This window comes from Haemaphysalis longicornis, unplaced genomic scaffold, assembly GCF_048455015.1.
Source record: "Haemaphysalis longicornis isolate Haplotype H1 unplaced genomic scaffold, Haemaphysalis longicornis Haplotype H1 scaffold_2, whole genome shotgun sequence".
Taxonomy (NCBI): Eukaryota; Metazoa; Arthropoda; class Arachnida; order Ixodida; family Ixodidae; genus Haemaphysalis; species Haemaphysalis longicornis.
Genome location: NW_027526295.1, coordinates 201,619,294 through 201,645,592, shown reverse-complemented (window position 1 = coordinate 201,645,592; position 26,299 = coordinate 201,619,294). Strand labels below are relative to the sequence as shown.

The following is a 26,299-nucleotide window of genomic DNA, read 5'->3' as shown; positions in this document are numbered from 1 at the left end:
AGGGGATTGATTGTAAGAGGGGGGGGGGGGGGGGTGCAATGAACTCAGCTTATTTGAGAAACTTTTGCCGTGACTCTAAACTAGTTCGTACAACGAAGTCGGGGATTACAAAATTATATTTTCAGTGTTAAATAAATTAGAAAAGACGCCGTAAGGCTGCAGCGTTTTACATTTCGATATTTTGATTGGGTTTTATATTTTTTCAATGTTTGCAATTCTGTTGTCTATTTTGCAATGATTGATTCGCCTGAAGGTGAAGAGCATGGTATGCTAATAATAATCAATGTTGTAATTGTGTAAAAGAACTATATTCTGCTTTCAAATAGCTCATCTTATGCTTGTGATGCCCAGATATAACTTTTTGACACTGAACACCCTCATGTACTAAGCTGTATCTTCAGCAAGGTTATGACACCCAGAACTCTGCTGAAAGTCTGCTGGAACATTCATATAAAACGAAACCATGCCTTACTCTTCATCTTGGAGACAGCTATGCATTAGGCATACATCAAGTAAAGTATAGGTACCCTAGTAGCCCATACTGAACTTTGTGGTACACTAGGTGTAAAACTGGTGCTTCTGCCATCTGAAGGCCTGCACATGAAAACCTTCAATTGGCCAGGAAGGCCTCCCAGATGCACCAAATCAAAGGGCAAGGGTCTTTGAGGTTGTCCCCAAGCAAGGACAGCAAGGACTATGCTGCTGCTGCAGTTTGAAAAATCGTGAAGTCTTCGTAAACTTCAAGGGACGTTTTCTCAAAAGCGCGTTTTACGAGTTCTTCGTTGCTCGTGGAAAGGATAGCATGGCAACCACTGGGTGGATTTTGACACTGTCTGTTTTATTTCCATCCTTGAAGAGTTCTGCAGGGTATGACATTCTCGGATTTTCATTTTAGGGCCTAGTTATTTTTTTATGGGACATTTACGGCTGAGTCAGCTGTATACTACTGGGTACAGGTGAAAATAATGTTCTCTGTAAAAAAAATGAAGGGTGTAAAAAAAATTCGAAGAATGTCATACCCTGTAGTGTTCTTTTGACTACAATTGAAAAGTATTCTGAACTTCCTACCATATGTCAATACCTTGCTAGGCTTTCCACGAGCGGGCAACATGTACACCTCTGTAACACAAAAACTACTGAAGGTATCATCCTGAAATTTCAAATTTCACCATTTGGAGTGTTTTTCAATGCACCTACCAAATTTCATTACTCTATGTCAAAAAATAAAAAAGTTTGCTCCGATCCCCACCTCCCCCCTTAAACCTTCGTGATGGTCGTGAAGGTTGCCTACAGCTTCGCTACCTTGAAGTCTCGCACAATAGTGTGAGCCTCCTTGATTTCTTGTTGAAGCTTTCAGCAATTTCATGGGTAATAAAAGGACGTAGAACATGTAACAGACTTCGGCACGTGCAAGTAAAGAAAGTAGTAAGGATTTTCTTATGGAACCTGTGCTCGCCCACTTTGTCTTTGATGGTGCGTGTTTGTCACTTTGTTTGTATGTGCCATTCGAAAAGCTTGCATGAAGTCGTGTACAGAAATTTTGTGCTGTTGGATGCAGCCCCATGCGCTCTCCTCCTCCCTTCTGCTGCTGTGCAGGTGCTGAAGAAGATGTCGGAGCGGGAGTTTGGCCAGCAGGGGGGCGGCACGTACCAGGCGCTGCTCCGGCGGGAGCACGAGGCCCTGGAGCTGGCCCTGGAGCGGGGCCGCCGTGAGCTTGACCAGGGGCTGGCCTCGGCCGTGCGCTCCGAGATGGAGGACCTGCAGGAGCGCTTGAGCCTGGCCAACGTCTCCAGTGAGAGGCTCCCTCCCTACCACAATACATGTGCCAGGCTGCCTGTGCAGTGCCGCAAACTCTCCGCGCATGAGCAGCACCTTTGCTTTTTTCTGCTCCCCCATCTGTGGGCCGACGTGCCAGTGGGGATATTGTGAGCTGAACACCTCTCGCTCACCGCCAGGCAGCTGTCATTGCCTGGCGCTGTTGTCAACATTTTTTTTCCGCTGGAATCATTGGCATCAGCGGGGAAATGAGAGCCAGCTGGTGCTCCGAAATGGCCGACATAAAGTTGCTAGAGGGGTTAGAAAAATGCACCGCGAGGTAACGAGAAGCTGTTACTTCAAACTTCAGGCGATGATTATTTTCCTGAAAGTGGCCTTTGTGCATGTGCTTGTGGGCTTATCTTTTCTATCACATCATTGCCTCGTGTCACACATAACACAACAGCTCTTTCTCTGATATTCCTTTGCCAAAAAAGGGGAGCTTATGCACCTGCTTTCTTTCTGGAGATAACAAAGTGCTCTGGAAATCATCCAGTCTGTTAAAACAGAAAAGAGCAAAGTACACACCTTGTTCGCAGAAATTGCGCTGATGATGCTGTAGTCTGTCAGGCACCCTGCAGTCGCTGCTGCTTTTACTGCTGCACAGTGTTTGCATGTCCTTTTACACACCAATGTGTCTGGAGAGTTGTTTATTGCTTTTCGTTGGGGAATGTCCTGTGCTGTTCATATCCTTGCAGATGCATGGCGGCTTGTACGGTGCCGATAGGGCACTGGTGTCCTCATGCGCATGTCACTGGAACCACAACCAGCGGCTGCTTCCAGTCGTGCACTCCTAGCCTCCATTATGAAGCTCCCTATAATTGGCATGGCTGCTTCATTCGGGAAGCATTATCTCCGCAAATGGAGAGCCAGTCACTGGACACTGTTGACCATCTGGGGCTTGCATGGCTCTAGCAGCAGCCAGCAAGCCGCTCCTTAGCAGTTCCACCCTCCTCCTTTCAGCAGTTTTTGAGTATGCTAAGTTACATCTAGGTGCCACCTTAGTTGACATCGTGAGGTACATTCAGCATAGTACAGATGTCCAGGGACTCTAAGCAGGGGCTCTCTAGCAACTTGGAATATAAGCTGACCCCTTAAGTTTAGGTGGAAAAAAAAAAAAGGAAAGTGAAAATCGCCGAACGCATTTATTCTTAGAATGGCACCACTCAACCACCATCGAAGCCGCAGTCTCATTCGTCAGAAGTACCACTCTCCTCAGAAGACAGTCGCTTTTTGCTGGCCGCCTCCCACAGTGTGTCATCTTCAGTGTTGTTGAGAGAGTTACTGAAGCAGCATTCATTAATGCATTCTGCACCGTCACGTCTGGCAAAGAACACCAGGTGGAGAGCACCCGGCTGCAAATGGTTCTCAAGCAGAGGTCTCTGCAGGTGGCTCGTTGGAGTCTCCGGGCTATCGCTAGACATCCACCCTTGGTACTCCAGCCATACTTGGTCCTTGAACGGCTTGTTCAACATGATGTCAAGCAGCTGGAGGGTGGACATCACACCATCTAAAATAATGTCTAGGTCCATTTTTTCATCACAGAGAACGCGTTTCACAGCTTCGGTGAGGTGTCCATGAAATGCGTCCAAAACCAGCATGCGCCGAGGCCGGCGGTTCCAGACCACCCGGATCCATTCCAGCATCATGGCCTTGTCCATGTAGACCTTTTCGTTCATGAGAACGACAAGACCTGGTGGGGATGCTTCCTTCGGCCAATTAAGCAATATATAAACCGACGTCAATTCGGAACGCATGTACGTGCAGCTTCTCCAGTTGTGAGCGGAGGGCAGGATTTGTGAGCAAAACTCAGAAGTCTCAAAGTGATGCCGAGGTGCAGAATATTGCAGAAGCAGACGACGCGCGCGCCACCGGATGTTCTTGCAGACGTCCCTGAGAAGCGAGGCATCATGGACAGTCCCGCTTGCGCGGTGCGATAAGGTGAACGAAATGAGGTATTGCGGCGTGGGCGAAAATGCGGTTCTAATTTGCAATAGCTCCACTAGTACGCATCGCTTTAGCAAAATTCTTGAAGGAGGTGATTACTAGGACATTGATTTACCTGAAAATGTGAACACCCATGTATCAGTAAAACCTCTTTCAGGACCTCTTTAAATGCAGCCGAAATCTGCCTGCGCATGATGCCAGTCGTTATTCGACATGATAAAAAAATAAAATACCTAGCAAATCAGATGTGGTGTTGATCCAAACAGAAATGTCACGACAGGTTGATGCACAAGCATAAGTTGGATGCATAAGTTGGGTGTCAAAAAACACAGCAACAACCACAAAAATGCCCTGTATTGGCTTTGGATACAGCTGCATGCAGCTATGACAAACATACACGCTACAGGTTGCCAGACGACTCGCATTCGGCTAAAGACCGCTATGTAGGATGAGGGGCGACTTCAGCTTGATTTCTGACATATTTGGGTTTATACGGTAATTCTAGGCCCCGCTTCTTGCCAGACATCCTGAACAGGGTGCTTTGTATTCTCAGAAACCAAATAATGAAGTTCAGCGCGGTGGTTTTTTCAAAATTTAAAATTCGGTGCTATTTTAGGTGTGTTGAGACGTGACGTTGCACTAGTTACACCGGACTAAAAACAAATCTCTCAAAGCCGGTGTTGTGCAGAATCCTCTTCCACAGCCTGTTTCATCTTGTTATAGAATGCCACAGGGGTGGATAAAAGACAAAGTCTGTGGGACTAATAAATCTGGAATGAGCGTCTTCTGAGAATGAGCTTGCACCACGGCCATGCCAGTGTATTTAAGAAGGCAGTTGTAACTTTTGCTCGCGTTCTCTCCTCCCTCCCCCAGACGGCTCCCTCGGTGGTGAGGCTGCTGAGGAGCCAGCTTCGTGGATGCCAGACGCTTCACCATTTCGGTCTGCGCACACAGGCCTTGTGCAGGGTGCTGCCAGGCACAGCAGCACTCCGAGGACTCACCCTGCGGTTCATCGGCTACGGGATGAAGGGGCCCATTCAAGTCAATCTGAGGTGGGGCACCATTGGGTCTGGTAGCTGTGCGTGTTCCTTTTTCCCCGTGCATGTTCTGTCACTTTTATGTGCAGTTACCTTTTCACCGCTTCAGTATTTGGGGGGCGGCTCTTTTTTCTTTTTTTTAAACGCATACGAGTACGAAGACAATAATTTGAGTTGTTGGTCGCATATCTACTACTATGGAACCTGGGTATATGGAAATATTGCATATATCGGAACAGTTTAACTCTTTCACGACGGCGCCATAGGCAATCGGAAGCCAGCGTCTGATGATTTTAAATCTCCCGCAAAATCTGGAACCCGCGCTCCACAGACAGCTATCGCCATCTGGTGTGTTCATTGGCAACTTCTCTTTCAATTTCGGTTTCATTTGTTTGTGTCTCGTGTGGTAGCGGCGTAGCAAGAGAAATTTGAACCGAAGGGGGAGGGCAGGAGGAGGAAAAATGGCGTCGGGTTCGCGCCGCGCTCCGCACAGTCGGACTGCTGTAGCAAGCACTTCGGCAGCTCCTGCTGTCGATTTTTCCGATTCCAGCAGCAGTGAGGGGTCAAGCAATGATGTGGGATCTTCAGATTTTATTTAGGACGACGAAGCTCCTGTTCAGGTGCCTCGCACTTCAACAAACGCTGGCAGGTAATTTCGTTGTAACTCCGCGCTGTATTTATAAACAAAACGTGCTTCTTATCTGACGACTGCAGTTTTAATTTTGTGTTTAGGGTCTCGACAACGTACGGCCAGGATATTTTGCCAAATGCACCGCACCATATCGCGCTATCACCTTCAAGATAACCTGGCGCTCGTGTCAGATTAGCGCTGCAGCGTTCAGGTGCGACGCTTGTCGAAAGCGCTCGATTTTTTCGATTTTTTTTTCTTGTTTTTTACCACCGAACTGATAAGGATTTTGTGCGAGGACACAAAAGAGTATACCGTAATTACCCGATTCTAACGTGCCCCCGATTCTAACGCGCACCCGATTTTCCTGACAAAAAAACCGAAAAAACTTGCACCTCCGATTGTAATGCGCACGGAACTGTGTGAGCAAGAAAAATGAATGCGAGAGAAACGGGTGATTTATTTCCCGAAGTAATCTCACTCATCTCTCTCCTCGTCGCTCTGCGCTGACCACAACATCTCGTCCTCGGTGCCGTCAAGCACGTTCGCGATGCCACACTTCTGAACTAACGTTCAACCATGGTCGATGGGATCGTGGCCCACGCCTCACACGCCCATCCCACGAGCTTCTGCAGAGGCGCGGGCTTCAGCCGACCGCTCGTTTTGAACGCGTGAGAGCCGCTGCTGACATTGCTGTTATCAAGCGCGCAAGTGGAACGATTTGACGATTTGTGTGAACGGCGATAGAAAAGCCTAAGCGCCTATGCTTCCTGCGTCCGAAAAATAGTTGCTAAAAGCTTTAGCGCCGTCTTGACATGGTGATGGCGATGGGTGGGAGGAAATTTCCACTGTTTCGATTTAGGTTTCGTATCCGATTCTAACGCGCATGTAATTTTTCGACCTATTTTTCCGTAAAAAAAGTGTGCGTTAGAATTGGGTAAGTACGGTACTTGGATGCACATTTTACAGTCTCACTCACCCTTGAGTACCCTCGCGGCGTGGCACAGCCGTCAGTTGCGCTAGGTTGACGGGCCCTCAAAAATCCAAAACTTGGTGTACACTGTTGATTTATATATTGAATCATAGCCAAGGAACGTAGGAACAATTTGTATATCTTAAAATACCTGAAATAATTTTTAGTCTCGGTAAAAGTGCCGATTTGTGTTTTTCGTACACTTCAGGGATTGTTTCTGATTACTTGACGAATAAACTGTAAGTAATTGTACCTTTAACAAAACTGCTGCTTTGTGTTTGGAAAAGCAATCTATAAGCTACAATTCATGCATAGCAAGGCTACGTGTGTCCAGTAGCTCAAGAGAATAAAACGTTTTTGTGGAAGCACCTAAAATCGGCTGTTTTTCCGCCGTAACGAAAGAGTTAAGCATTCCTTGAAATCCCATGGATTACGCAGCTTCCAACCTTCATAAACATTGTTTTTTTTTTTTTTTTTTTAAATCCGCATATTTGTATTTTGTGTTTGCAAAGTTTTTTCGCCGAAAACCGTTGCAAACTTCCATTAAAAATACTTATTTCAGCTTGGAGGGAAGAACCGGCAATTTTAGAAGCGCTGTATCTCTGCAACCACCCTACTGGGCGCGGCGGCCACTTTGGTATCGTTAGATGGACCAAGTCACCATCTTCCTCTTTATGTCGCCGCTCTCTCAAATGTACGAACAACAGAAAAAGAGACTCTAAAACAAAGCCAGCAATAGATTCTAAAGCACTATAGGCCCTTGGGTCGGAACTCGCTTAATTAAACGGCCTTTCTAATTGGGCGTTGCTACAGCAATGCAAGATGGCGGCCGGGTGTATTGTTTAGGTCGTATGCCGAGCTCATTTTTGCTGCTTTGGTCAGGCGAGTTTCTGCTCAGTCATTTTATTTGCCCTGTCTGAGATCATGAGTCAGGTCATGGGAGGTTGGATGGCTCGAAAGGCGGAGGTCATCGAATGCTTTGTGGTGCGCGTGACTTTCATGGCCCGTCTCCGCAGTGGGAAATGCAGTGCGTGCATTTGCATTGATGTTAGTGAAGTGAACTTTTAGACTCGTTTCCTTTGTTACACACTTAGTTTTTCTGTTTTTGACAGCGATCTCACTAGCCTTGGGAAAGGAACAATCTAGCGTCGAACGCTGCGGTGGGCACGGCATTGCCGTGGCATGTGGGGGAATTGCCTGGTTGCACAACCGGTTACGGTTTGAACACGAGTAGTTGGGATTAATGCCTGCGACGTTAAAGGAGTCATGCAGAGAATACACAAGTTTGCCTCATTCGATAGATCCCCTCGTTAAAATACAACACTTATAGCATAGGCTTCACTCAAATAAGCTGTATAATTAGGAAAAAAGGGAATGGCAATGTCACCCACTAGCTCATTTCCCTCGACAGAACCGATGATGTCATGTGTCCACCTGTGCGCTTGGCTGAGCTTCCGATGGGCATATTTTATATTTGGAATAGTCGATATGTTGAACTATTTCGCTATCCCATTGGAGTTCGACATATCGGGGTTTGACTGCGTTTCTTTTCTCATTTACAGTGATATGAGATTTACAGTGAAATCTCAATGATACAAATTTCACGGGGTCACATGAAATATTTGTATCAAAGCATACACAAAATGAAAGATAAATAAATTTTCTTGCGGGGGAAAAATTCCTTATATCCGCCTGTATTTTTTTTTTTTTTTTTACTAAGATCTTCAATGAACAACTTCTCTGGAAGGCATAAAATTGCGTGCAAGTGATTTCACGAATGTTTTCGCCTGCCACTGCACGCTTCGGCAGGCTGAGCGCCAGGTGCGTTTCAGTGATCGTGGGCGACCCTTCGTGGCTGCTGCCATGGTCGTCATCATCTTCATCGATGGTCATGTCGGCAGCAAACAGCAGGCCGGCAAACGCCGTGCAAGCGTGCGATCGCGTGAACCTCCCTGAGCCGAAATGCGCCAGCAAACACAAGTCGACAGTACACATACAGAAAGCCAGAATGACAACAAGCGTCCCGTTAAAAAAAAAAAAAAAAAAAAAAAAAAAAAAAAAAAAAAAAAAAAAAAAAGCAAGGGTTTAGCTTACATGATGTGGGGTTTGGTTAGGGGGCATGCTGCCCTCACCCAACACCAGGACTGCAGGCTGGCTCGACTGGGTGACTCAAGGACACTCTGCCTTTCTCCACTCGGCACACCGAGCATGGTCTGGTCCTCTTGACGGAGGGATCAGTGAGAGAGAGCGTAGCCGCGTGATGTAGCCGGTCGGGCTTGGCCAAATTGGATCCCGCCCAGATCGCACTCTCTCCGCCGGTTCACACGCTTTGGTCGGTCTGCGACCGCCGGCTGCTGGCGACGCATTCGTGTGATCCACAGCAGCGCGGCAACACATACAGAACAGTCAACGCTTTTTGTATTGTACGCAATGCATTTCTGCTGGAGAATATTATGAATTCATATTACACCAAAATTTGTAGCAGCTGTGATCGTATCACTGGGGTTTTACTGTGTTTATTTTGTGTGGGGAAAGTGCTTGCAAGAATGTAAAGCACAGGGTTTTTACTGTTATACTTTAAAAGTCTAATGATCAAGTTTAAGAAGTAGAGCACCACAGACATGATGACGTAACAGCTTATGAATGCATCCTCCTCTCCCCCATTGTTGGAGTGGTGCTGCCTAAAACTCGTTAGTGCAGTGGCACTTATATACGTTTAAATGCACGCTAGGAAATGAATGAGAATGTAGCTGCTTCTATAGCTAAGTTTGTAAGTGTATCGGTTGTACAATCCGAGGTTATAGGATCAGATCCCACCCGGGGCGCATATTCGTCATTTTTCTTCTTTCAGAATTTTAAACTTCTTATAACAGGAAAAATGCAACTTCTTTGCCTATGCCTTTCCTGCTGGCTCTCCTTTTGTGCTTGTGTGGGTGTGTGTGCTTGCACTCCAAACTCAACTGAGTGACTTTCACTGCATCCAAAAGGTTTGCTCAAAGGTGCCCCACCGAGTGTGGGTTTAACAGGAGCTGCCCTTGCTGTGTTTGTGCTCGCACAGGCTGCCAGCGTTGAGTCACCTGCCAGGCCTGAGCAGCAGCAGCCGCCTTCCTCCGTGAGGCTGTCGCCGGCTGCGGCTGCCGCCACTGCCTCCGCGGCCGGGACCGGGGGGGGCGGCAGCGGCTCCTCTTCGGTGGTGGCGGAGCTGGTGGAGCTGCAGCTGCGCTCACTGTCCCTGCACCAGGAGCTGGTGATGTCCCAGCTGCGCCAGATGCAGGACTCCACCCAGGCGGCCCTGCGCGAGCTCAAGGAGAGCCAGCGGCTCATGGCCGCTGACCTCCGCCACCAGCAGGCCACCATGGAGCAGCTGGCGGTCAGTCGCAGTCTCACCGCTGCTGAGAAAGGGACCCTTAGGGTCGGCTCTATCTCTGCGTCGACATGCGCAAGGCCCCAGATTCGTCGCACCCTTCTAATCTTAATCACCAAGAGTGATGTGTGCTTGCCCCGGGGGGTGGAATTTGCCCCTGCGTAGGTGCCTTGGATGGGCCGCATGTTCTCAGAGTTTATTTTCTCCTCAAATTTTTTGGCCGTCGTTTGTGTTTTTTATTTCGCTTCTTCGAGTGGGTGTTCCCAGCGGGGGAATGAAATAGGGTACGGCATTTACCGGCGCCTTTGTGGTACGGCAGCTGTGCACCCACACAGCCGCAAGATGTCACCACTCGCCAGAGTGAAACTATTCTTGCAACCAAAGCTACATTTGTAGGGAAGGGGCTGATAATATGAGTGCAAGTTGCAACAGACGCCATCTTTGATGCTGGTGGCAAGAGTCCCGCTGAGGACTTGGGGGAGGGGCAGAAATGTAATTGATGCGGTTCTTGTGGTACTGTGCAGGCTGCTCAGAGGGAACTGAAGGACAGCCAGCATGCCATGTCCGCTGATTTCAGGCAGCGGCAAGTCACCATGGAACAACTGGCGGTCAGTCACTCCTGCAGTCTGTCTCCCACTATTGTGTTATTCTTTGAATGTGTGCTTCTCTTGCTTCAGGATTTTGTTCAGTTTTATTAGTGGCATGTGGCTGTGCCTCCGGGCAGCTTACACCGAACTGCTTCAGCATATTGATTGTGCAGTTTTTTTTTTTTTTTCCCTCGAGTTCTAGCAAATACAGTCAAGTCTACTTATAGCAATGATTAAGTGCCAAGAAAAACCCATCGTTACAGCCGTTGTTACAATCAGGTTGCACACACACACACACACAAAAAAAAAGACAAAACAGAGATCAAAACATTTTTTTCTCATGCAAGCAAGGTAGTTATTTGCAGAAAAGATACTCTAGTCGGTGGTTTGTTTGCTTCACCTAGCTGAGCGAAAGGTCCTTGGTGGAAAGGAGGTCCCGAGGGGCTGTATCATGCGTTGGGCCTCCTGCAAAGACCCTACCTGAGTAGGCTGCGCAACCGAGTCGTCCAAGTATCACTGTCAGCGCTGTCTGCAGCACATATCCTTGCAATGATCGCCTCTTCAGTGAGACGCTCGGACGTTGCCAAAACATTGGCCCTGACGTCTCTTCCGCGGAGCAGTGTAGGCAGTTGAAGAGGCAACCAGTCAAATTCAAAGCGGTGCGTGTGACATAACAGGCGAACATAGGCAAACGCACGAGCGAGCGGCGCTGGCACCGGCAGCACGAGGACGATGTTAAAGCGGCGGATCCAGGAGAAGGATTTGGAAGGAAAACAGCTTTCCCCTTCCCCTCGCTTCCTCGTAACTGATGCTGTCGGCTCGTTTTCTGAGGGGTTGAAAGGATGTGAGGCGCATGCCATTGGCGCAGAAAGCAAGCGGCAACATGAATTTCCAGTGCGCGCTGTAACCGGATTGAATTATTATATCCAATATCGCGGCACTCAATAAAAGGAAAAAAGGCATACAAAAACGGACGGTGCCATATTTGTTCATCGTTATATCTGATATATTGTTATGCACAGTATCGTTATAAGTGGGCTCGACTGTAGCTCAACAAGCAGTAGTGCATGCACAGCCAACGAAGCATCAACTTGCTGAAGCGGAGTTGAAATGCCCATGAATGCCTGTTTTCTCAAGCAGGACTAAACATTTTTGTGTGCATTTAGAATTCTCAGGTGTTCGGGAATGGAAAAGCTGTGTTTAAAGCAACAAAAGGCTGCTTCCGTATCTAAGAAATAAATAAGCAATGCAGGGAAACTTGCTTTCATGTTGTAGTCTGCCGGGAGAGTATGCTTTGCATTCCAGCCAACTTTCTCACAAAGCTCTGTCAAATGCAGATATCTTGGAAAAAATTCTACTAGCCACTGTGTATGACAACCCTGTCATTACGCTAACTTTCAGTTACCGTATATACTCGTGTAAGGGCCGCACTTTTTTTTTCGAAATTTTTGCTTGGTGCGGCCCTTACACGAATCAGGTCGATGACAGCTCACCCAAAGTCTGCACTGTTTCCTCAACGGTAGCGGAGTACAAGAGAGTCACAAATGACATGCCACAAATGTTTTTATTACAATTCCATCTTGCTATCGCTCTCCTCATTCTCGGAAGAGCTCACCTCGGCGTCGGCGTCCTCCCAGAGACGGTCATCTTCAGTACCGTTCACGCAGTTCAAAATTCCAGTCACCTTGAAGCTTTTCGCGACTACTTCAAACGACACGGCACTCCACGCGCTCAAAATCCACTCACACACTTGTTGGAGCGATGCCCGCTTCAGCCGTCCTGTAGGGGTCTTCTCATGATGGCCTCCAGCCATCCATTCCGAGTAGCATTGGCGAAATTCCGATTTGAACGGACGGTTGACGCAGACGTCGAGCGGCTGCAGCACACTCGTCAGTCCTCCAGGAATAATGGCCAAGTCCGTACGAGTCGTGGCGAGTCGGTTTTTGACACGGTCTGTCAAGTGGCCCGAAACTATCCAGAACAAGGAGGGCTTTCCGTTGTAACAGGCCTCCAGGACTGTTTGCCCAAACGGTCTTGATCCAGTCGGCGACGAGTTCCTCGCACATCCAACCCTTTTCCTGGGCTCGTACGATGATTCCCTGAGGAAACTTCTCTTTTGGGAGAGTCTTTCTCTTGAATACGACGTACGGCGGAAGTTTTCTGCCGTCTGCCGCGATGCACAGCATCACAGTGCATCTTTGACGTTCTGCGCCGGTCGTGCGCACAGACACTTTTCGCCCCTTTCAAATCCACTGTGGTGCTTTTTGGTGTGTCGAACCACACTGGAGTCTGGTCCGCATTCCCAATCTGGTCCGCATTCCCAATGCTCCCTCCTCAGACCATTCACAAAGCGATGGAACTTAATCACATGGCTTTCGTACTCGCTTGAAAGCTTTTGACAAAGCGTCGTACGGCGGCGGATAGAGAGCTGGTTACGGTTCATAAACCGCGTAACCCACCCCCGACTTGCTTTCAATTGTGCCTGGGGTATTTCCATGTGGCGAGCGATGTTAAGGGCTTTCACGCGTATCATGTCAGTTGATGCGGCGTAGCCGTCCCTTCGAGTGTCGACGACATATTTGAGAAGTTCGCCTTCGAGTTCCGGGTATTTGCACTTCTTGCCGCAAAACGCCTTTCGGCTCCTGTTGGTAGCGGCGAGTGCATCTTTCTGTTTTATCCAGTAACGCACGCGCTTCTCATCCACGTCAAACTTGCGTCCAGCTTCCCGCTTGCCGTGCTCCTCCGCATATTCAATCACTTGCAGTTTAAGGGGGGACGAGGGTCTTAAAACTACCTTTTTTATTTATGGGTAGAAACTTATGAAAATTTGCACACAGATGTGCTTTTCTCTGTAGATTTCAAATATGCAATTATATTTGAGCTGGTGCTGTTAGTTCAAAAGTTATCACACAAAGTCTAAACCACAATTAGGTAATTTCTTACGCAGCTTTAATGAACTTTCGCATTGCATTTTGTCGCTTTTAATTACATGAATGGATAGCAAGAGAGTTCCCATAGCCGATGACATTCTTCGTTTTTCTCTAAAGTAACGGCATCGTAAAAAAATATGTCAAGCACAAAAGATGGCAGTATTCGATATTTTGGCTCATCAAAATAACTGCAAGTCATTATTTATGCGTAGCCTAAACAGAAAAACTAAGAATGTCATCGGCTGCCTCAGGCTGTACTGAAAAAAACGGTACCAAGATTGACCTTATGAAGCAAAAAGAAGTTTCCAAAAAGCTGCGTAAGGCTGAGGGAAGTGACCAAAAATATGAAACTGAGAAAACTGCATTTGAAGTTTGGCCATGTGTTATGAGATGAACCGTAAGTAGTGTAGCTTAAAAATTTCCCAGTAACAAAGACATGTTCTTCCCATTTTCAAATCTGTCTTTGGATTCCAAAAATGTCAACTAGAACTGGAGATACAAAAGGCCAAGTAACGGACCCCATCAGGAATTTAGCAAAATTTATCGACTTCAAATCGGTTGGCATTTTGCTAGCGTTATGAAATCTGGTGGTGTCTTGCTGGCGTCGTGAAAACTGCAACAGTCCTTCGTAAAGTGCCATCGTCCATTACAGTGCACTGTGGTACCCAGAATATTGGGTACGGAAGAAGTGTGAGGGGGAAACTTGCTTTAGGTGCCCTCCTTTTTTTGTTCTTTGGTGAGGCTATTTCATTCGCAGTTTTTATGCTGGAAGTTTGAGAGGATACAGGGGTGGGACACTGCGCAGTGCATTCTCCGCAAATGCATCATGTTGTTGGCCCTCAAAAGAGCCTTTGGGGAAAATAAATGTAGCCGAAAGGCAAACTTTCTTGGCCTATGGCTGGAAAAAGGTCGGGCGATCCTGTGACAAAGCACTCTGTTTTGAGTTCGCAACACTGAAGTTCTGAATGGGGGGGGGAGAGCTTTCACAAGTTGCAGAAAGCTTGCTGTACCAGTTGATGCCGATTTACAGCTGTCCAGGGCTGTAGTCCGCAGACCTGTCTGCCTTGTGCCGCTTGGCAAGCCTCCTCTTGCTGGCGTCGTTGCTCAAAAAGGCTGCGGTCGACTTCTTGAGCCTTTTCTTGTCCTTCTCAAGGCTCCGACGAAGGAGGCAGCTGCCTGCAGTGTAGCCGAGGCCCGCCGCAATGCTCTCGTTGGTCTCTCTCCTGCCCCGATTGAAGACCGCAACAGCTTCGGCAACTGCCCGGGTAATGCTTAGCAGTGATGCGTGCTGGTTTTTGGACGCCTGAGTCCAAATGACAGAGTGCAGGCACTCACTTGCATTCTGTGTCTTGCCATCTGCACACCTCTCCAACAAGGCCTCATCACTCAGGCGATCAAAGATGGGCTCCAGTGCGGCTCGAACAGAGTCCGGCAAAGGGTCTTTGTGTGGAGGGGGCTCCTCCCCGTTGGCGACAGCACGGTTGTACTTGCACCACGAGCTGGGACCATCAGGGCACAAGCTGTGGTCGGGAGCACCATCTGTGGAGGCCATGTGGCGAAGTGTGGCTTGCACCGCCTTCTGCATTGCCGGCACGTCATGAGCATGGCTGCGGAGGGCATACCCATAGTAGCTAGAGATTTTTCTGATTTTTTGGTCCGTTAGCTTTCCTCGGCCCCCAAGCGTTACACCCTGGGCCTTCTTTTGTTCACGTACACTTCTCAGGGCAGTGTGCATACGCTTGCACACATGGTTGATGCAGTCCTTTTTTTCTATGGGAATAAACCCATAGACACCTTCTTCCTTCAAGCCGTGCATGGTGCGGCTATCTCCATCGGACATCACGGTAGTGTACCGCAGCCCATTCTTGGAGAGCGAGCGCTTGAACATTATCAGGGCTGCCTCTACCTCCATGCGTCCTGCACCACAGTCAATGTTTCGCTGGCACTCGTGCTCTGCCAGCCAATCTTCGTAGCCCTCATCTGAAGCTTTGGGTCCGATGGCGCAACCTAAGCAAAAGTTAGAGAGGACTACATGATCAATCACCAAGCGGTGTACACTTCAATGATGCAGCCCACTCCAATGTGTGACGACCGTCCCCTTGTCATCCACGTGCCATCAAACATCACATCTATGTTGTTTGGCGGCTGACCAAGGTCCGAGTACAAGTCTTTGACGGCACGCACACTATCAGCTTCAGAGGCTGCTGCAGTGTCCTCGCAAACCTGAACCACTTTCCTCAAGTGTGCTTGGAATGTCTTGTGGTGCAGGCCTCTGTGGGACAAGTTCATACCAGCACAAAAATCCAACAGAGCAGTCACTCCCTTCCCGATGCTTTGAATACTTTTCAAAGCCCTCATATTCACTTCAAAAGGAGTGATATTGCCAGATCCTTCGGTCCTTGGTGAGGAAAAACGTTCCACACGGTGTTCACAAACCGAGCACGTCACCTCGAGCTTCACGGCGAGGCCGTACTGCCGGTCAGCCTTCCTCAAATCCGACGCCGCCAGCCCACACTTGCCGCACCTGACGTGCGCAAAAAGGTCCTTCAGCATTGCAAAATCCACTAAGACAAAATCTGTGCCTGATTCTTCCTCTGACTGCGCCAAATCCACTTCAAGGAGGTCGAATTTCCGCTGCATTGCTGACTTCGTCTCCATACCGCGCTTGACCTCGTCCGCGTGTTCCGTACGCGCGGCGATCTCCTCCGCCGTGTAATACCTCGTGTCAAGCCGGCAAGACGTGCTTGGACCAGGTATGGATTCAGGAGGTGGTTGGTCAGGCGATGGGGCAGGCGAGGCAATACGAGGCGGCGAACGATTCTCATCCGGCGGAGTCGAGCGGCCCGAAGTCGCACCACGCGACTTTGGGATAGGCGGACGACGCTTTCGCTTCCCGTACGCATGACGGGTCGTCTTCTTCAAACGTACGTCTCCTGGCATCAGTCACGAAAGTACGCGATGGAAGACTTAGAAGAAACTGTAAAAAGATCTAGCAAAACTGCTCTAAGCGAGCGCTGCGCCAGAAGAGCGGACTCCGTCAGACGCGCGTAGCAGACGCCATGATGGCGACCGCCATGACAGCAGTCGCGCCGACCAATGGGAGGGGTCGTACGGCGAACTCAAACCGCGCGCGCCCGCTCTAGCCAATCGGCGGCCGAGAAGGTGCCTTCGGTAAACTGGCAAGCGCGGTCGTTCTACTCAAGCGACGCCATTTTGAGATATCGCAAATTGCGCACAAAGAAACAAGCTTCAAAACAAGACCAAGATGGCGGCGATCGGTCGGCTGCTTCGCCCGCGGGGCGCGCGGGAATTTCAAGCAACTTTTGCCCGATTCGGGGCATTTCGTGGCCCCCGAGGCGTTTCAAAACATGATTTTAGAGTATTTCCCGATGGAATTTCGCGTTGATATTTTGGAGGCAGGTGCTTGAAGGCACAATAATTCCAAAAATTGGATTTTCTCAAAATCGATATTTTGGCCATTTTTGACCATTCTAAGACCCGCGTCCCCCCTTAAATGCTGCGGTGAACGATCTCAAACGCCGGCCCATCATCCCTCACCTGCGCTGGCTCAAACAGGGCTCACTACTACAGACGACACCGATCAGAAGAAACAACACAACACTAACGATGCGTCACACCATCGGCCACACTGAGGAATAATGGCGCCGGCGGAAGCGGGAAAAGCTGGCAGCGCCATCTAGCCGCAATTGAACTAACTACATCTTTGTGGCGGAACTTTCTGATTTTTTTTTTTTTTTTTGAAATTTCCCCCTCCAAAGTAGGGGTGCGGCCCTTACACGAGTATATACGGTAGTTGTAAGTCATTGTGGAGCTGTAAATGATTTCGACTTCCAATCTGCTGTCGATACATCAGCTTTTGGGGGAGGAACAGATAACGGTGGTCATTTGTGTTTTATTGAAACTATTGCGAAACAAATTAAATAATGTTGGACTGCCTACACACGTACGTAGGGGGGGAAGTATTTAGTCTGTGCAGGTATGATGGATAACTATCGATCACAGTTGTAACACAAATAACGTAGAGCTTCCGTTCCTAAGCTGTTCCAGCTGCATCACAAAGCTGCTGTGGGACAGACAGCCCCATGTTTGCTGGGATAAATGGGTAGTTCTTGCCAATTTCATCAAGCTAATTCAGAAGAAAATTAAATCGCAAATGAGAAACAAGCATGTTTTGTCTTGAACCCATTGCGACGGTGGTCAACACACTCGTATCGTAAATAAAGTGTTGCCATATTGCAGTTAAAAACAGAGGTCATTAATTTTGTAGTACTGTTTACACTGGTATTTTAACAGCTTCGTTGTTTAGTCATGTAAGCTAGGCTGGGTGTCCGCCTTTGTTTGGTCAACGTAGGGCCGGACTGCTTGCCTTGTACAAGGAAGTGGGAATTTTGCAGCTGTGTCTCGTTGTGAACAGCCCCCCGCCCGCTGTTGTCGTCTCCTCCTTGCTGCAGAAAAAAGTGGAAGAGGTTGCCGCCCGGTCTGCTTCGGCCAGTGCGTCTCGGCCCCAGCGTCAGCGGGAGGAGCCCGAGTACGTGGACGACTACTCGACCGGCTACGAGGGGGACTACGACCAGTACGGCGACTACTCCCCCCTGGAGGCGACGGGTGCAACCGGGGGATCGGCCCCTCCGCTGATGGGGGCGCCTCCGCCCCCTCAGGTGGCACCACCCCCCGCGTCCCTGGCATACCAGCCCTTCAGGTGCACGGCCTACGCGGGTTACGCCCCGCACCTGAGCTACCCGCTGCCGCCGCCTCCGCACCTGGCGCGCCACATGCCACCGCCTGCACCACTGCCGCCGCAGCCCTTCTACTCGTCCCAGGTGGCAGCTGCGGCTGCAGCCGTGCCCACGCCGGGCCTCTGCCTGACCGAGGGCCAGGTGAGAGCACCTGGAGGGCTACTGCATGCTGCTTATGGTGTCTAGTGGCAAGTTCTAAATATACTTTCCTAGTGGGTTTTCTGTTTTGATTTTTTGTGTGGAGCTAGAGGTCTTCACATCGTAAGTTTTTATGTTGACTACTCCTTTTTGTATATTCATTTTGTTTTTCTTTTGGTTTTCTCCCCATTAGACGTGCACTATGTTCTATAAATAATGGGTGAAAGGCAGGGGTGGAACAGCTGCACCATTTGCACCAAGCTGCGCCAAGGGAATCATCTTGCTCTATTCTGTTCCAAAACCGTATTAATTTGAATAATTGCTCCATGTCTGCTCCAAAACAGTTGCAGGGTGGTGACAGCCAGCCAAAACGATGCTTGTAAAGCGCAAGAGCTCGTTACCGATGCTAAAAGTCGTCACATCCAACATGTCGTACCGGACGTCATCCCTGGTAGGGGAAGTTATTTCAGCTCACGTTCTTCCCAGTGGTTGGAGTTGCACAGGCGTTCTCGTGTGGTGGAAAGAAATGCGCCTGTGTGACATTTCGTGGTCTCAAGCCTTTCTTTCTCTCAGCTTTGCGGCGAGAGATAGAATGAATGAATGAAAAGTCTTTATTGTGGAATGGCTCTTTGGCCTAATAGGAGGGGAAGAAGGGTGTCGGAGAAAAGACAGAAACAAAGAAAGAAGAGAAAGAAGTGCGTACACACATGCGTGTACATGGTATACATTTGCAATCACATGCGGCGATCGATGCCTGCCTCGTGAGCGAACGCCCAGAGGGAGAGCAGGGTGTCGCGGCTGTTGTTGCTGGGGGTGGTCCATTGATGCAGAGTGCTGATGTGTGGTGGCAGGTACTGGGCACGGAGGTCCCGGTAGCCAGGGCACTCCCACAGCATGTGGGTCACTGTTGGGCACACTTCCATGGTGCATGTGGAGCAGCTCACTATGGGGCCCTGTTCGTGGTCGCTGTCGTCGCTGTCGTCGTCGGTAGCCCTGGGCCTGCATCGGTGGTGGGCCCGCCATTTGGCGAGCACGTCTGCTGTTAGTGCGGCCCCCGCACGTGTCTTGTGGATGAGGACCTGAGCCCCCCGTGGCAGTCCTCGGGGCAGTGGGTGGTGGTTGGTGGGGATGTGCTGCCAAAGGGCGCGCCTTCGCTCCCTCTTGGCTGCCAGAATTTTGGCTCTTGGGTCGGGGTCGTCTGGTGCGGGCATAGTCTGGGTCACCAGGGCGGAGCGGTCGTCCATTAGCTCGCTCGCCAACGCCTGTGCGGCTCCATCGCCAATGCCACCGGCGTGACCTGGTACCCAGTCCACCCTCACCTCCACTCCATATTGCTGGTACAGCACTGTGCTTGCCATTTTGATCCTGTGAGCAAGCGTGCCAGTCCTGGGGGTGCGGCCAAGGATTTTTATGGCCTCTCTACTGTCTGTGTAGATCACCACAATCTCCCCTGTCTGCCTCAGTCCTCGACGGGCCTCCCCACAAACCCCGTCCACTGCACACAGGATGGCGGACAGTGAAATACAGTGCTAATTTTTCGTCAGGCCCTTTGAGAGCATTGTTTGAAGCTCTTCAACTAGAAAAAAATAAAAAATTAGCCTCTCGCTAAGGGCCTTAGCAATTTTCCAACAGGGGCTTGAAAGTCTTTGAAAACCCTTGAATTTTGCCTTTCAAAACCTGTTCGAACCCTGAATTATGCCACTGAGACGAAATATTGCCGATGGCACTGTAATCATGCTAGTGTCAATGTTGCAAACACCTTCCACGCGAGAAAGCTTGCCATCTGTTGTGGGAGTATGCGATCAGTGTATGACACAGTGAGGTGTGACTGTAGTCTGAGCTGAATGGGATCTTCTCCTGTTCTTCCCGTTAGGCGCTCCCCCAGTTCACCTTCGACATCAGCCAGCCCCCACCTGCTGTCCCCGGTGTGAGCGGCACCTCTTCTCCCATGGCCAGCGGTGATGCGGGCCGGCTGTCGGCTTTCAGCCGCCTCGGTGGCCCGAAGCCCCCAGCGCTGGCACCCGCTGGAGCAGCAGTGGCGACCAGCGTGGGGAGCGCCACTCCTGCCACTCCTCCCAAGCCAGCCAATGCGCCCCATGCATTCCAGATTGCCCTGCCACCCAGCACCGGGGCCAGCGCGCCGCCTGGCTCGTCGCTGGGTGGGGCTTCGCCAGCTGCGGCGTCGCCCTTTACCGCCGCTCCACCAGCCTCTGCTGCTGCTGCTGCCCCGAGGGCCATGACGAGTGCTCCGCAGCTGCACGGGCTGCTTACGGGCACCACGCCGGCACTGGCCTCGGTGGCCCCCGAGAAGCAGGGCACACCCACCACCGCCAGCATGGGCACCAGGACGGCCGAGGCCAGCCCAGCTGCGGTGAGCATTCTGTCCCTCTGAAGTAGAGACGGCACGGTCACACACACATTCTCAGGTGGGAGAGAATGGCTCTTCTGCCCACTCCTGTGGCTTCCAGGCTCACTCTTTAGCTTGAGAGGTGGGCCTCGATTAATTCTTCTGCGGTATTGTGGATGCCAAGTTTGAGGAGTGGGGTCTGTGGAGGTGCTTGCTGGGAGTCTGATAGCTTGCTTGTAGGCTTTCTGGATGATTTCGTCTACTTTCGCGAGTTCTGCCACGGACAGAAAAGCGTACGTCTCCAATTCTTCTTCTTCTTCTTTTTTTTTTTTTTTTTTTTTCCAATGAAGCAAGTTGTCTCTCTCTCTCTCTCTCTCTCTCTGCCTGCCTCCCTCCCTCCCTCCCTCCCTCCCTCCCTCCACTTGCATGTGTGCATGTAAGAGCTGTGCTGGACAGTGTGCACTTCATGGACATGGTCATGGAGTACTGACACCAAATCAATCTTCTTCATATTTGTGCTGTAAACAATACCTCTTCGCCAACTAATAATGAAAATTGAGCAAAAACTGTTCAGCAGACAGCATAGTGCATTTCTATCAACCAGTTTCAGTTTCGGCCTCCGGCAGCACAGATGGCAGTTCTGGGCAAGGCTGGATGTTATTACGTCGCACTGTTCGGGCCGCAAAACTGCATGTTGGGACGTCAATTGGCAAGTTGCAAGTTGCAGACGTCAAACTGAAGTTGTGCCGTCACATGCGTTTTTCAAATCGTCTCTGGTGGTTTCACGTGGTCAGCATTGGCTTGCCCGAGCTTGCGGTGGAAACTGGGATGTGGGAAATTTGAAAAGTAACTTGAAAATTCGTGTAATTAGATGTTATTTAGTGTTTAATTTTTAATTGAGACATATTTGAGTTCATTTCTGTTCATAATGTTGGCCTTCCATTGGTTCTTGAAAACATTCCAAAACCGCGACGTGATGCACACGGTGGAGCAGTGCGCGCCAACCGCAGCCAGCACGTTGGCCACATTACGGGAGCCCTCTTGTCAGCAGTTTGTGGCCAGGAGGAGTAGATGGCGTCATGCTGATGCCGATTGCAAAATGGTATCCACTCTGAGCTTTCTTAAAGACTAAAACGGATTTAATTCATGTTATACGTAACGGTTACTGTTGAAACTTGCAGGGAGATATCTCGATATACAAAGCAAGCCTTTTACATAGTTATCCCAGCTTTGAAATGTCGTGTCAGTACTCCTTTAAATTTAATGTAATGCAGAAAGCTTCTCTTCAACAAACTCGAACATTTCAGTTCAATCAACTTCTCTGCAATCTCCCTGCCTGCAATGCTTTTGTATTTCGCTTCACTTCAATGTGCGTTCACTTCTTTGTGGTATGTACACTTGAAGTGTCAGTGTCCCTTCACCATTGATCGGAGGTGAGCGTATGCACAGATGCACTCGCTGGCTCACCTGTGACAAGTGGCAGAGTAGTAGTCCCATAAAATAGTCCTGCCTTGTCCTGTGTCAGAATGTCGCCTGTTCATGGAGCAGAATGGCAGCACAGTGAGGTTCCTCTTCTCTGAAGTGCGCCTTGACAAGGCATAAACAATACCCAACAATCATGGAGGCAAATTGCCTGCACGGTTTCCTTATAAGCTTGTCTGCATTGAATGCTTTATAAACAGACGTCCTTTTTGTAAAAAAAGAAATGTCATTTTAGAAAGCAATACGCTCTTGAAAGGTCTCGAAACAATGTTGTGGCCATCAGCATTTATGTATGCCAGCGCTAATGGTATAAAAATTTGGAGGAGATTACATTTCAAAGACGGTTTCCCCAGCCAGTCCTCGTCCACCACTGCCAAGCTATGTTCGTTCACTGCCCCCCCCCCCCCCTCCCTCCCCTTTTTTTTTCCCCTTCGCTATATTGAAAGTTGCATTTGAAAGCCTGTATCCCTTGACTGAGTATCACCTGCAGGCACTTTTGCTGCCATTCTGCGTCCACACAGGTGCTGATTTGACGCAACTTAGATCAGAGGTTGAGAGCCGCTTTTCGTCGTCCTTGTGAGTCCATTCCAAGCGGGTGTGGGGTGTGCAGGTCCACACTCCGTCGCCTCTGGCCCCGCGGCGCTTGCAGCGGGTCAGCACGGGTTCGGATGACTACGTGGAGGAAGTGGAGGTGGAAGGCAACTTCACCCCGCTCATTTCGCTGCCCGAAGAAGTCGCCGTGTGCACCGGGGAGGAGAACGAAAAGGTACTGGCATCAGCTTGGGAGTCAAAGGTTGGGGGGGCGACGCTGTAGTACAAGAGCACACCTTGAGAACCGAAGACGTAGGTGGCGTTGTTTCAAGGCTCAATGCAGCCACGCTTGTCTTCAAGGGGGCACTCAACTGATGCTCCACATGGTTGTCCTCACTGTTGATGTAAACCATCCCTGTTGGTTTTATGAAAGATGAGATCAGCCACTAATGCTCACTTGGGCTTAGAGCTCTGTGTTGATCTGCGGTAGTGACATGCAGGCTGGAAAGGTACGGTTCTTTGTCATTGTGCCGACATGCTGTCCATGGGACCAGGCAGAACTGCTGCAGCATGAAAGTGCCGCATGCCTTAACACGGTCATGCTACGCCCGTAAAGTAAAGGGGCGTGTACAGGTAGTTGTAGGCATTGTAAAAATTGTGCTAGACTTGTTTGTGAAACCCCTTCTGTTGTTTTAGCTTCTGGGAAACATTTTGGGTTGTTTTATAGAATGGCCTATTATAAACTGCACCCCTGTCCGTTGGTTAGCTTCAAGTGAAATCTGTGTAGTTTAACACAATGGAGCCTCGTTACAAGACACACTCAAGGGACCCAGGAAACATTTCTCTTGTAACCAAGGTCTCTTGTATGCAATGTTAGCACATGGCAAACATAGGAAAACCAACCAAACTGTTTTCATTGAAATGTCTCTTATAATCCAGTGTCTCTTGTAACAAGGTTTTACTGTATTACACGGACTGCCGACAAGGTAGCTGTTATGAAGCATGAAAATAAAAATGTCCGTGAAAAGTGCAGTGAATGGGTTGTGCCTTGCATTCCAGCTTCCCTGCTGCGCAAAACTGCGTGCCCTGGCTAATCCTTTCGTGTGCACTTGGCGCATCCATGTCTGACAGCCGTGTCCCTCTCCCTGGGGGTGGTGTCTGCAGGTGCTGTTTGAAGAGAGGGCCAAGCTGTTCCGCTATGTGGACAAGGAGTGGAAGGAGCGAGGCATTGGCGTGGTCAAGCTGCTGGAGAACGAGGAAGGCAAGGTCCGCCTGCTCATGCGCCGGGAGCAGGTACAGTGGGCACATGGTTTGGCTGCCTTTGGTGGCTGCACGTTGTAAGAGGGCAGGCGACTGCCACTCGCACCTTTTTTTATTGTTATTATTATATTTGAAAGTTGCCCTGCAGCATAACTGTGCACGATTCACAGGTACACGAACAAGTTGGCTTCGTGTATGAAGTCCAGAAGTTGCCAATGAAATGGTCCATGAACCCAGCGCTGCAGGTCTGGAGGGTGGCCAGGGCGGAGGCCGGTTGCACAAAGGTGCCGTAATTGGATCTGATGCAGTCCCGGACAGGTTCACAGCAGATGCTGCACATTCACATTCTGTACGGCGGAGTCGCAGAATGGGCAGGTAGAGTCATATGGGCCGCGGTTCTGCGATGGCGAAGAGGCAGTCACAGACGGCGTAAGGGCCATCCCAACGCGTATTCTCCGCAGCGCAACCTCCTCTCGGCAAGTTAAGTCACCAGGGAGGTTTGAACCACACAGGGGTATGAGGGCTCACGTGGTTCGCCGGAGAATTTCCTTCTGTTGTGCCAGGTTCCCACTTGGATCTTCGGGGAATAGTAGTAGTGGTCGCATCAAGGTGTGCGGGCAACTAGTGATGTCTGCCTCTCTACTGCCGGGTACAGCACCGATTTCACACTGACCTTGTGGGCCTTAGCAGCCACTGTGAATCTGTGCAACCTTAGCCATGACTGCTTTGAAATGTAATGAGATCTACTGAAGAATAAATCGCTCTTTTTAGGGGGAATTTTAGACCGTACCAGTCCGGTTGTGAAATAAGCTTCTATGTCAAGCAGAATGGAAGTAGCAATGAAGCAATAACCAGTACCTGCTGGCCTTATAGTTTGCAGTTGTCATGATACTCACCAGCAATCAGCCATGCTAAGAAGCTGCGACGATAGCGGGAAAAGTGCTGTCTGCATGTTGCAGCAGTTTCAACATGTTATCTGCATTAAAAGAAAAAAGAGCACTGTAACCTTGTGTTCTCCCCACAGCTACAGTGTTAAAATGCATTGTATGTGGCTGCAACCCCTGTCTTGAATTTTTCTGGAGTTTAGGAAAAGAGAAATACTCAGAAATCAAACTCAGTACAAGGTGAACAGAAAGAAAATTTTGTAAATAGTAGAAAAGTTTTCAACATATTTAAAATTTTTGTGGTGTTATCACACGCGTTTCCAGTTGCTGTGCCATGGTTCATTGAGATCCACAAAAAAATAAAAATTTTGATTTCGGAAACCACGTCGAAAGGCCAGCGGGAGAACTGCTGCGCCAATTGTGCCAAGCTGCACTAAGAGGGTCATCTCTCTCCATTCTGCTCCAAAAGCGTATTAATTTGAACAATTGCTTCATGTCTGCTCCAAAACAGTGGTAGGGCAATGGCAGTTTTTACCGCGAACGAAAACGAAACTGAATGTTGTACTGTCGTTTTGCATGAGGTGGCGCCTTGGTGTTTCCAATTTTCTATTCCCTGTTTGGCTGTGATGTGCGCACGTTATACATTTGACCACGGATTTGACTACCGACTGTAGATGGGCGTGTAGGGCTGCTGACGCCTTCGGTCATGCCTGCGGAGGGGAGATTGGAAGGTATGATGTGCACGGCCTCCCAGCGCGCACATTGCCACCCCTGCTTCTCGTTGTGACCACAGTGATTGCATTTTGGGAAGTGCGCCTCCCATTTAAAGCACGTCAAACTTTGCGTTTAGGGCATAATGAACGAACGGTCGGTCGCTAAGATTTTGCCGCAATGCAGCAGCAGTGCCCCTGAATGGAGAGCTCATCAGAGCTGTGAAGGGCTCTTGGAATGGTCAGATGCAGCGACTTGAAGGCCGAGCATTGGAAGAACCATACGACAAGAAATCCAAAGCCAGGAGATTCCACTGCTACAAGCAAGACTCGCAAAAAGCAAGAATTGCAAGCCGAAATCGTTTCAGCTAAGATGTTGAGCAATGCTGATCTCGTGTCAGTAGGCATGAGCAAAAAGTGTTTAGCTGATGTGCCAAGTGGCCAGAGCCTTCTGAAGGAGGGCCGGAGGAAGCTCTTGGAAGCTTTGTCAATCCTGCATTCCTTGCAGAAAAAAAAAAAAAAAAAGTCCTTAACCTATCGTGCCGATAATTAGGCTTATGTTTGGTTGTACAATGTTTGTTTTCTGGAACTAGTGTTTTTGTGCTTCAAATAAATTTTAGGAAAAAAAAGAGAAAGGAGCTATAAGCTTCTTTTGGTACTTTGATGATCTGTGTAGTTCTCTCCCACCCTCCCCCCCTTTGTTTTAAATCTAATTGTGTGTTGAGGAATTGTGTGGCTCCGAGTCCTTACAGGACAATTTAAGTGGTCCGAAAAAACCTGCTCCAAAAGCTGGAAAATGTGCTCCAAATCTTCATTTTGTCTGCTCCAAGCACTGCTCCAAGTAGCCAATTGTCTTTTACGCCACTGCAAGGCAGAAAATGCCAGAAACTCGAAAACTGGACGATGCAC

The 26,299-nt window shown here is 49.3% G+C and overlaps 1 protein-coding gene across 1 annotated transcript in view; it reads left to right on the top strand.

Annotated features, from left to right (window-relative positions):
- Positions 1–26,299, top strand: part of LOC144169778 (E3 SUMO-protein ligase RanBP2-like) — a 98,518-nt gene that overhangs the window by 38,970 nt on the left and 33,249 nt on the right. Inside the window, exons 18-25 of the mRNA XM_077699112.1 lie at positions 1,597–1,792; positions 4,636–4,814; positions 9,459–9,770; positions 10,289–10,372; positions 17,754–18,179; positions 20,050–20,547; positions 22,616–22,771; positions 23,701–23,829. Of these exons, the coding sequence (XP_077555238.1) occupies positions 1,597–1,792; positions 4,636–4,814; positions 9,459–9,770; positions 10,289–10,372; positions 17,754–18,179; positions 20,050–20,547; positions 22,616–22,771; positions 23,701–23,829 (1,980 nt within the window). The remainder of the gene's footprint in view (positions 1–1,596; positions 1,793–4,635; positions 4,815–9,458; positions 9,771–10,288; positions 10,373–17,753; positions 18,180–20,049; positions 20,548–22,615; positions 22,772–23,700; positions 23,830–26,299) is intronic.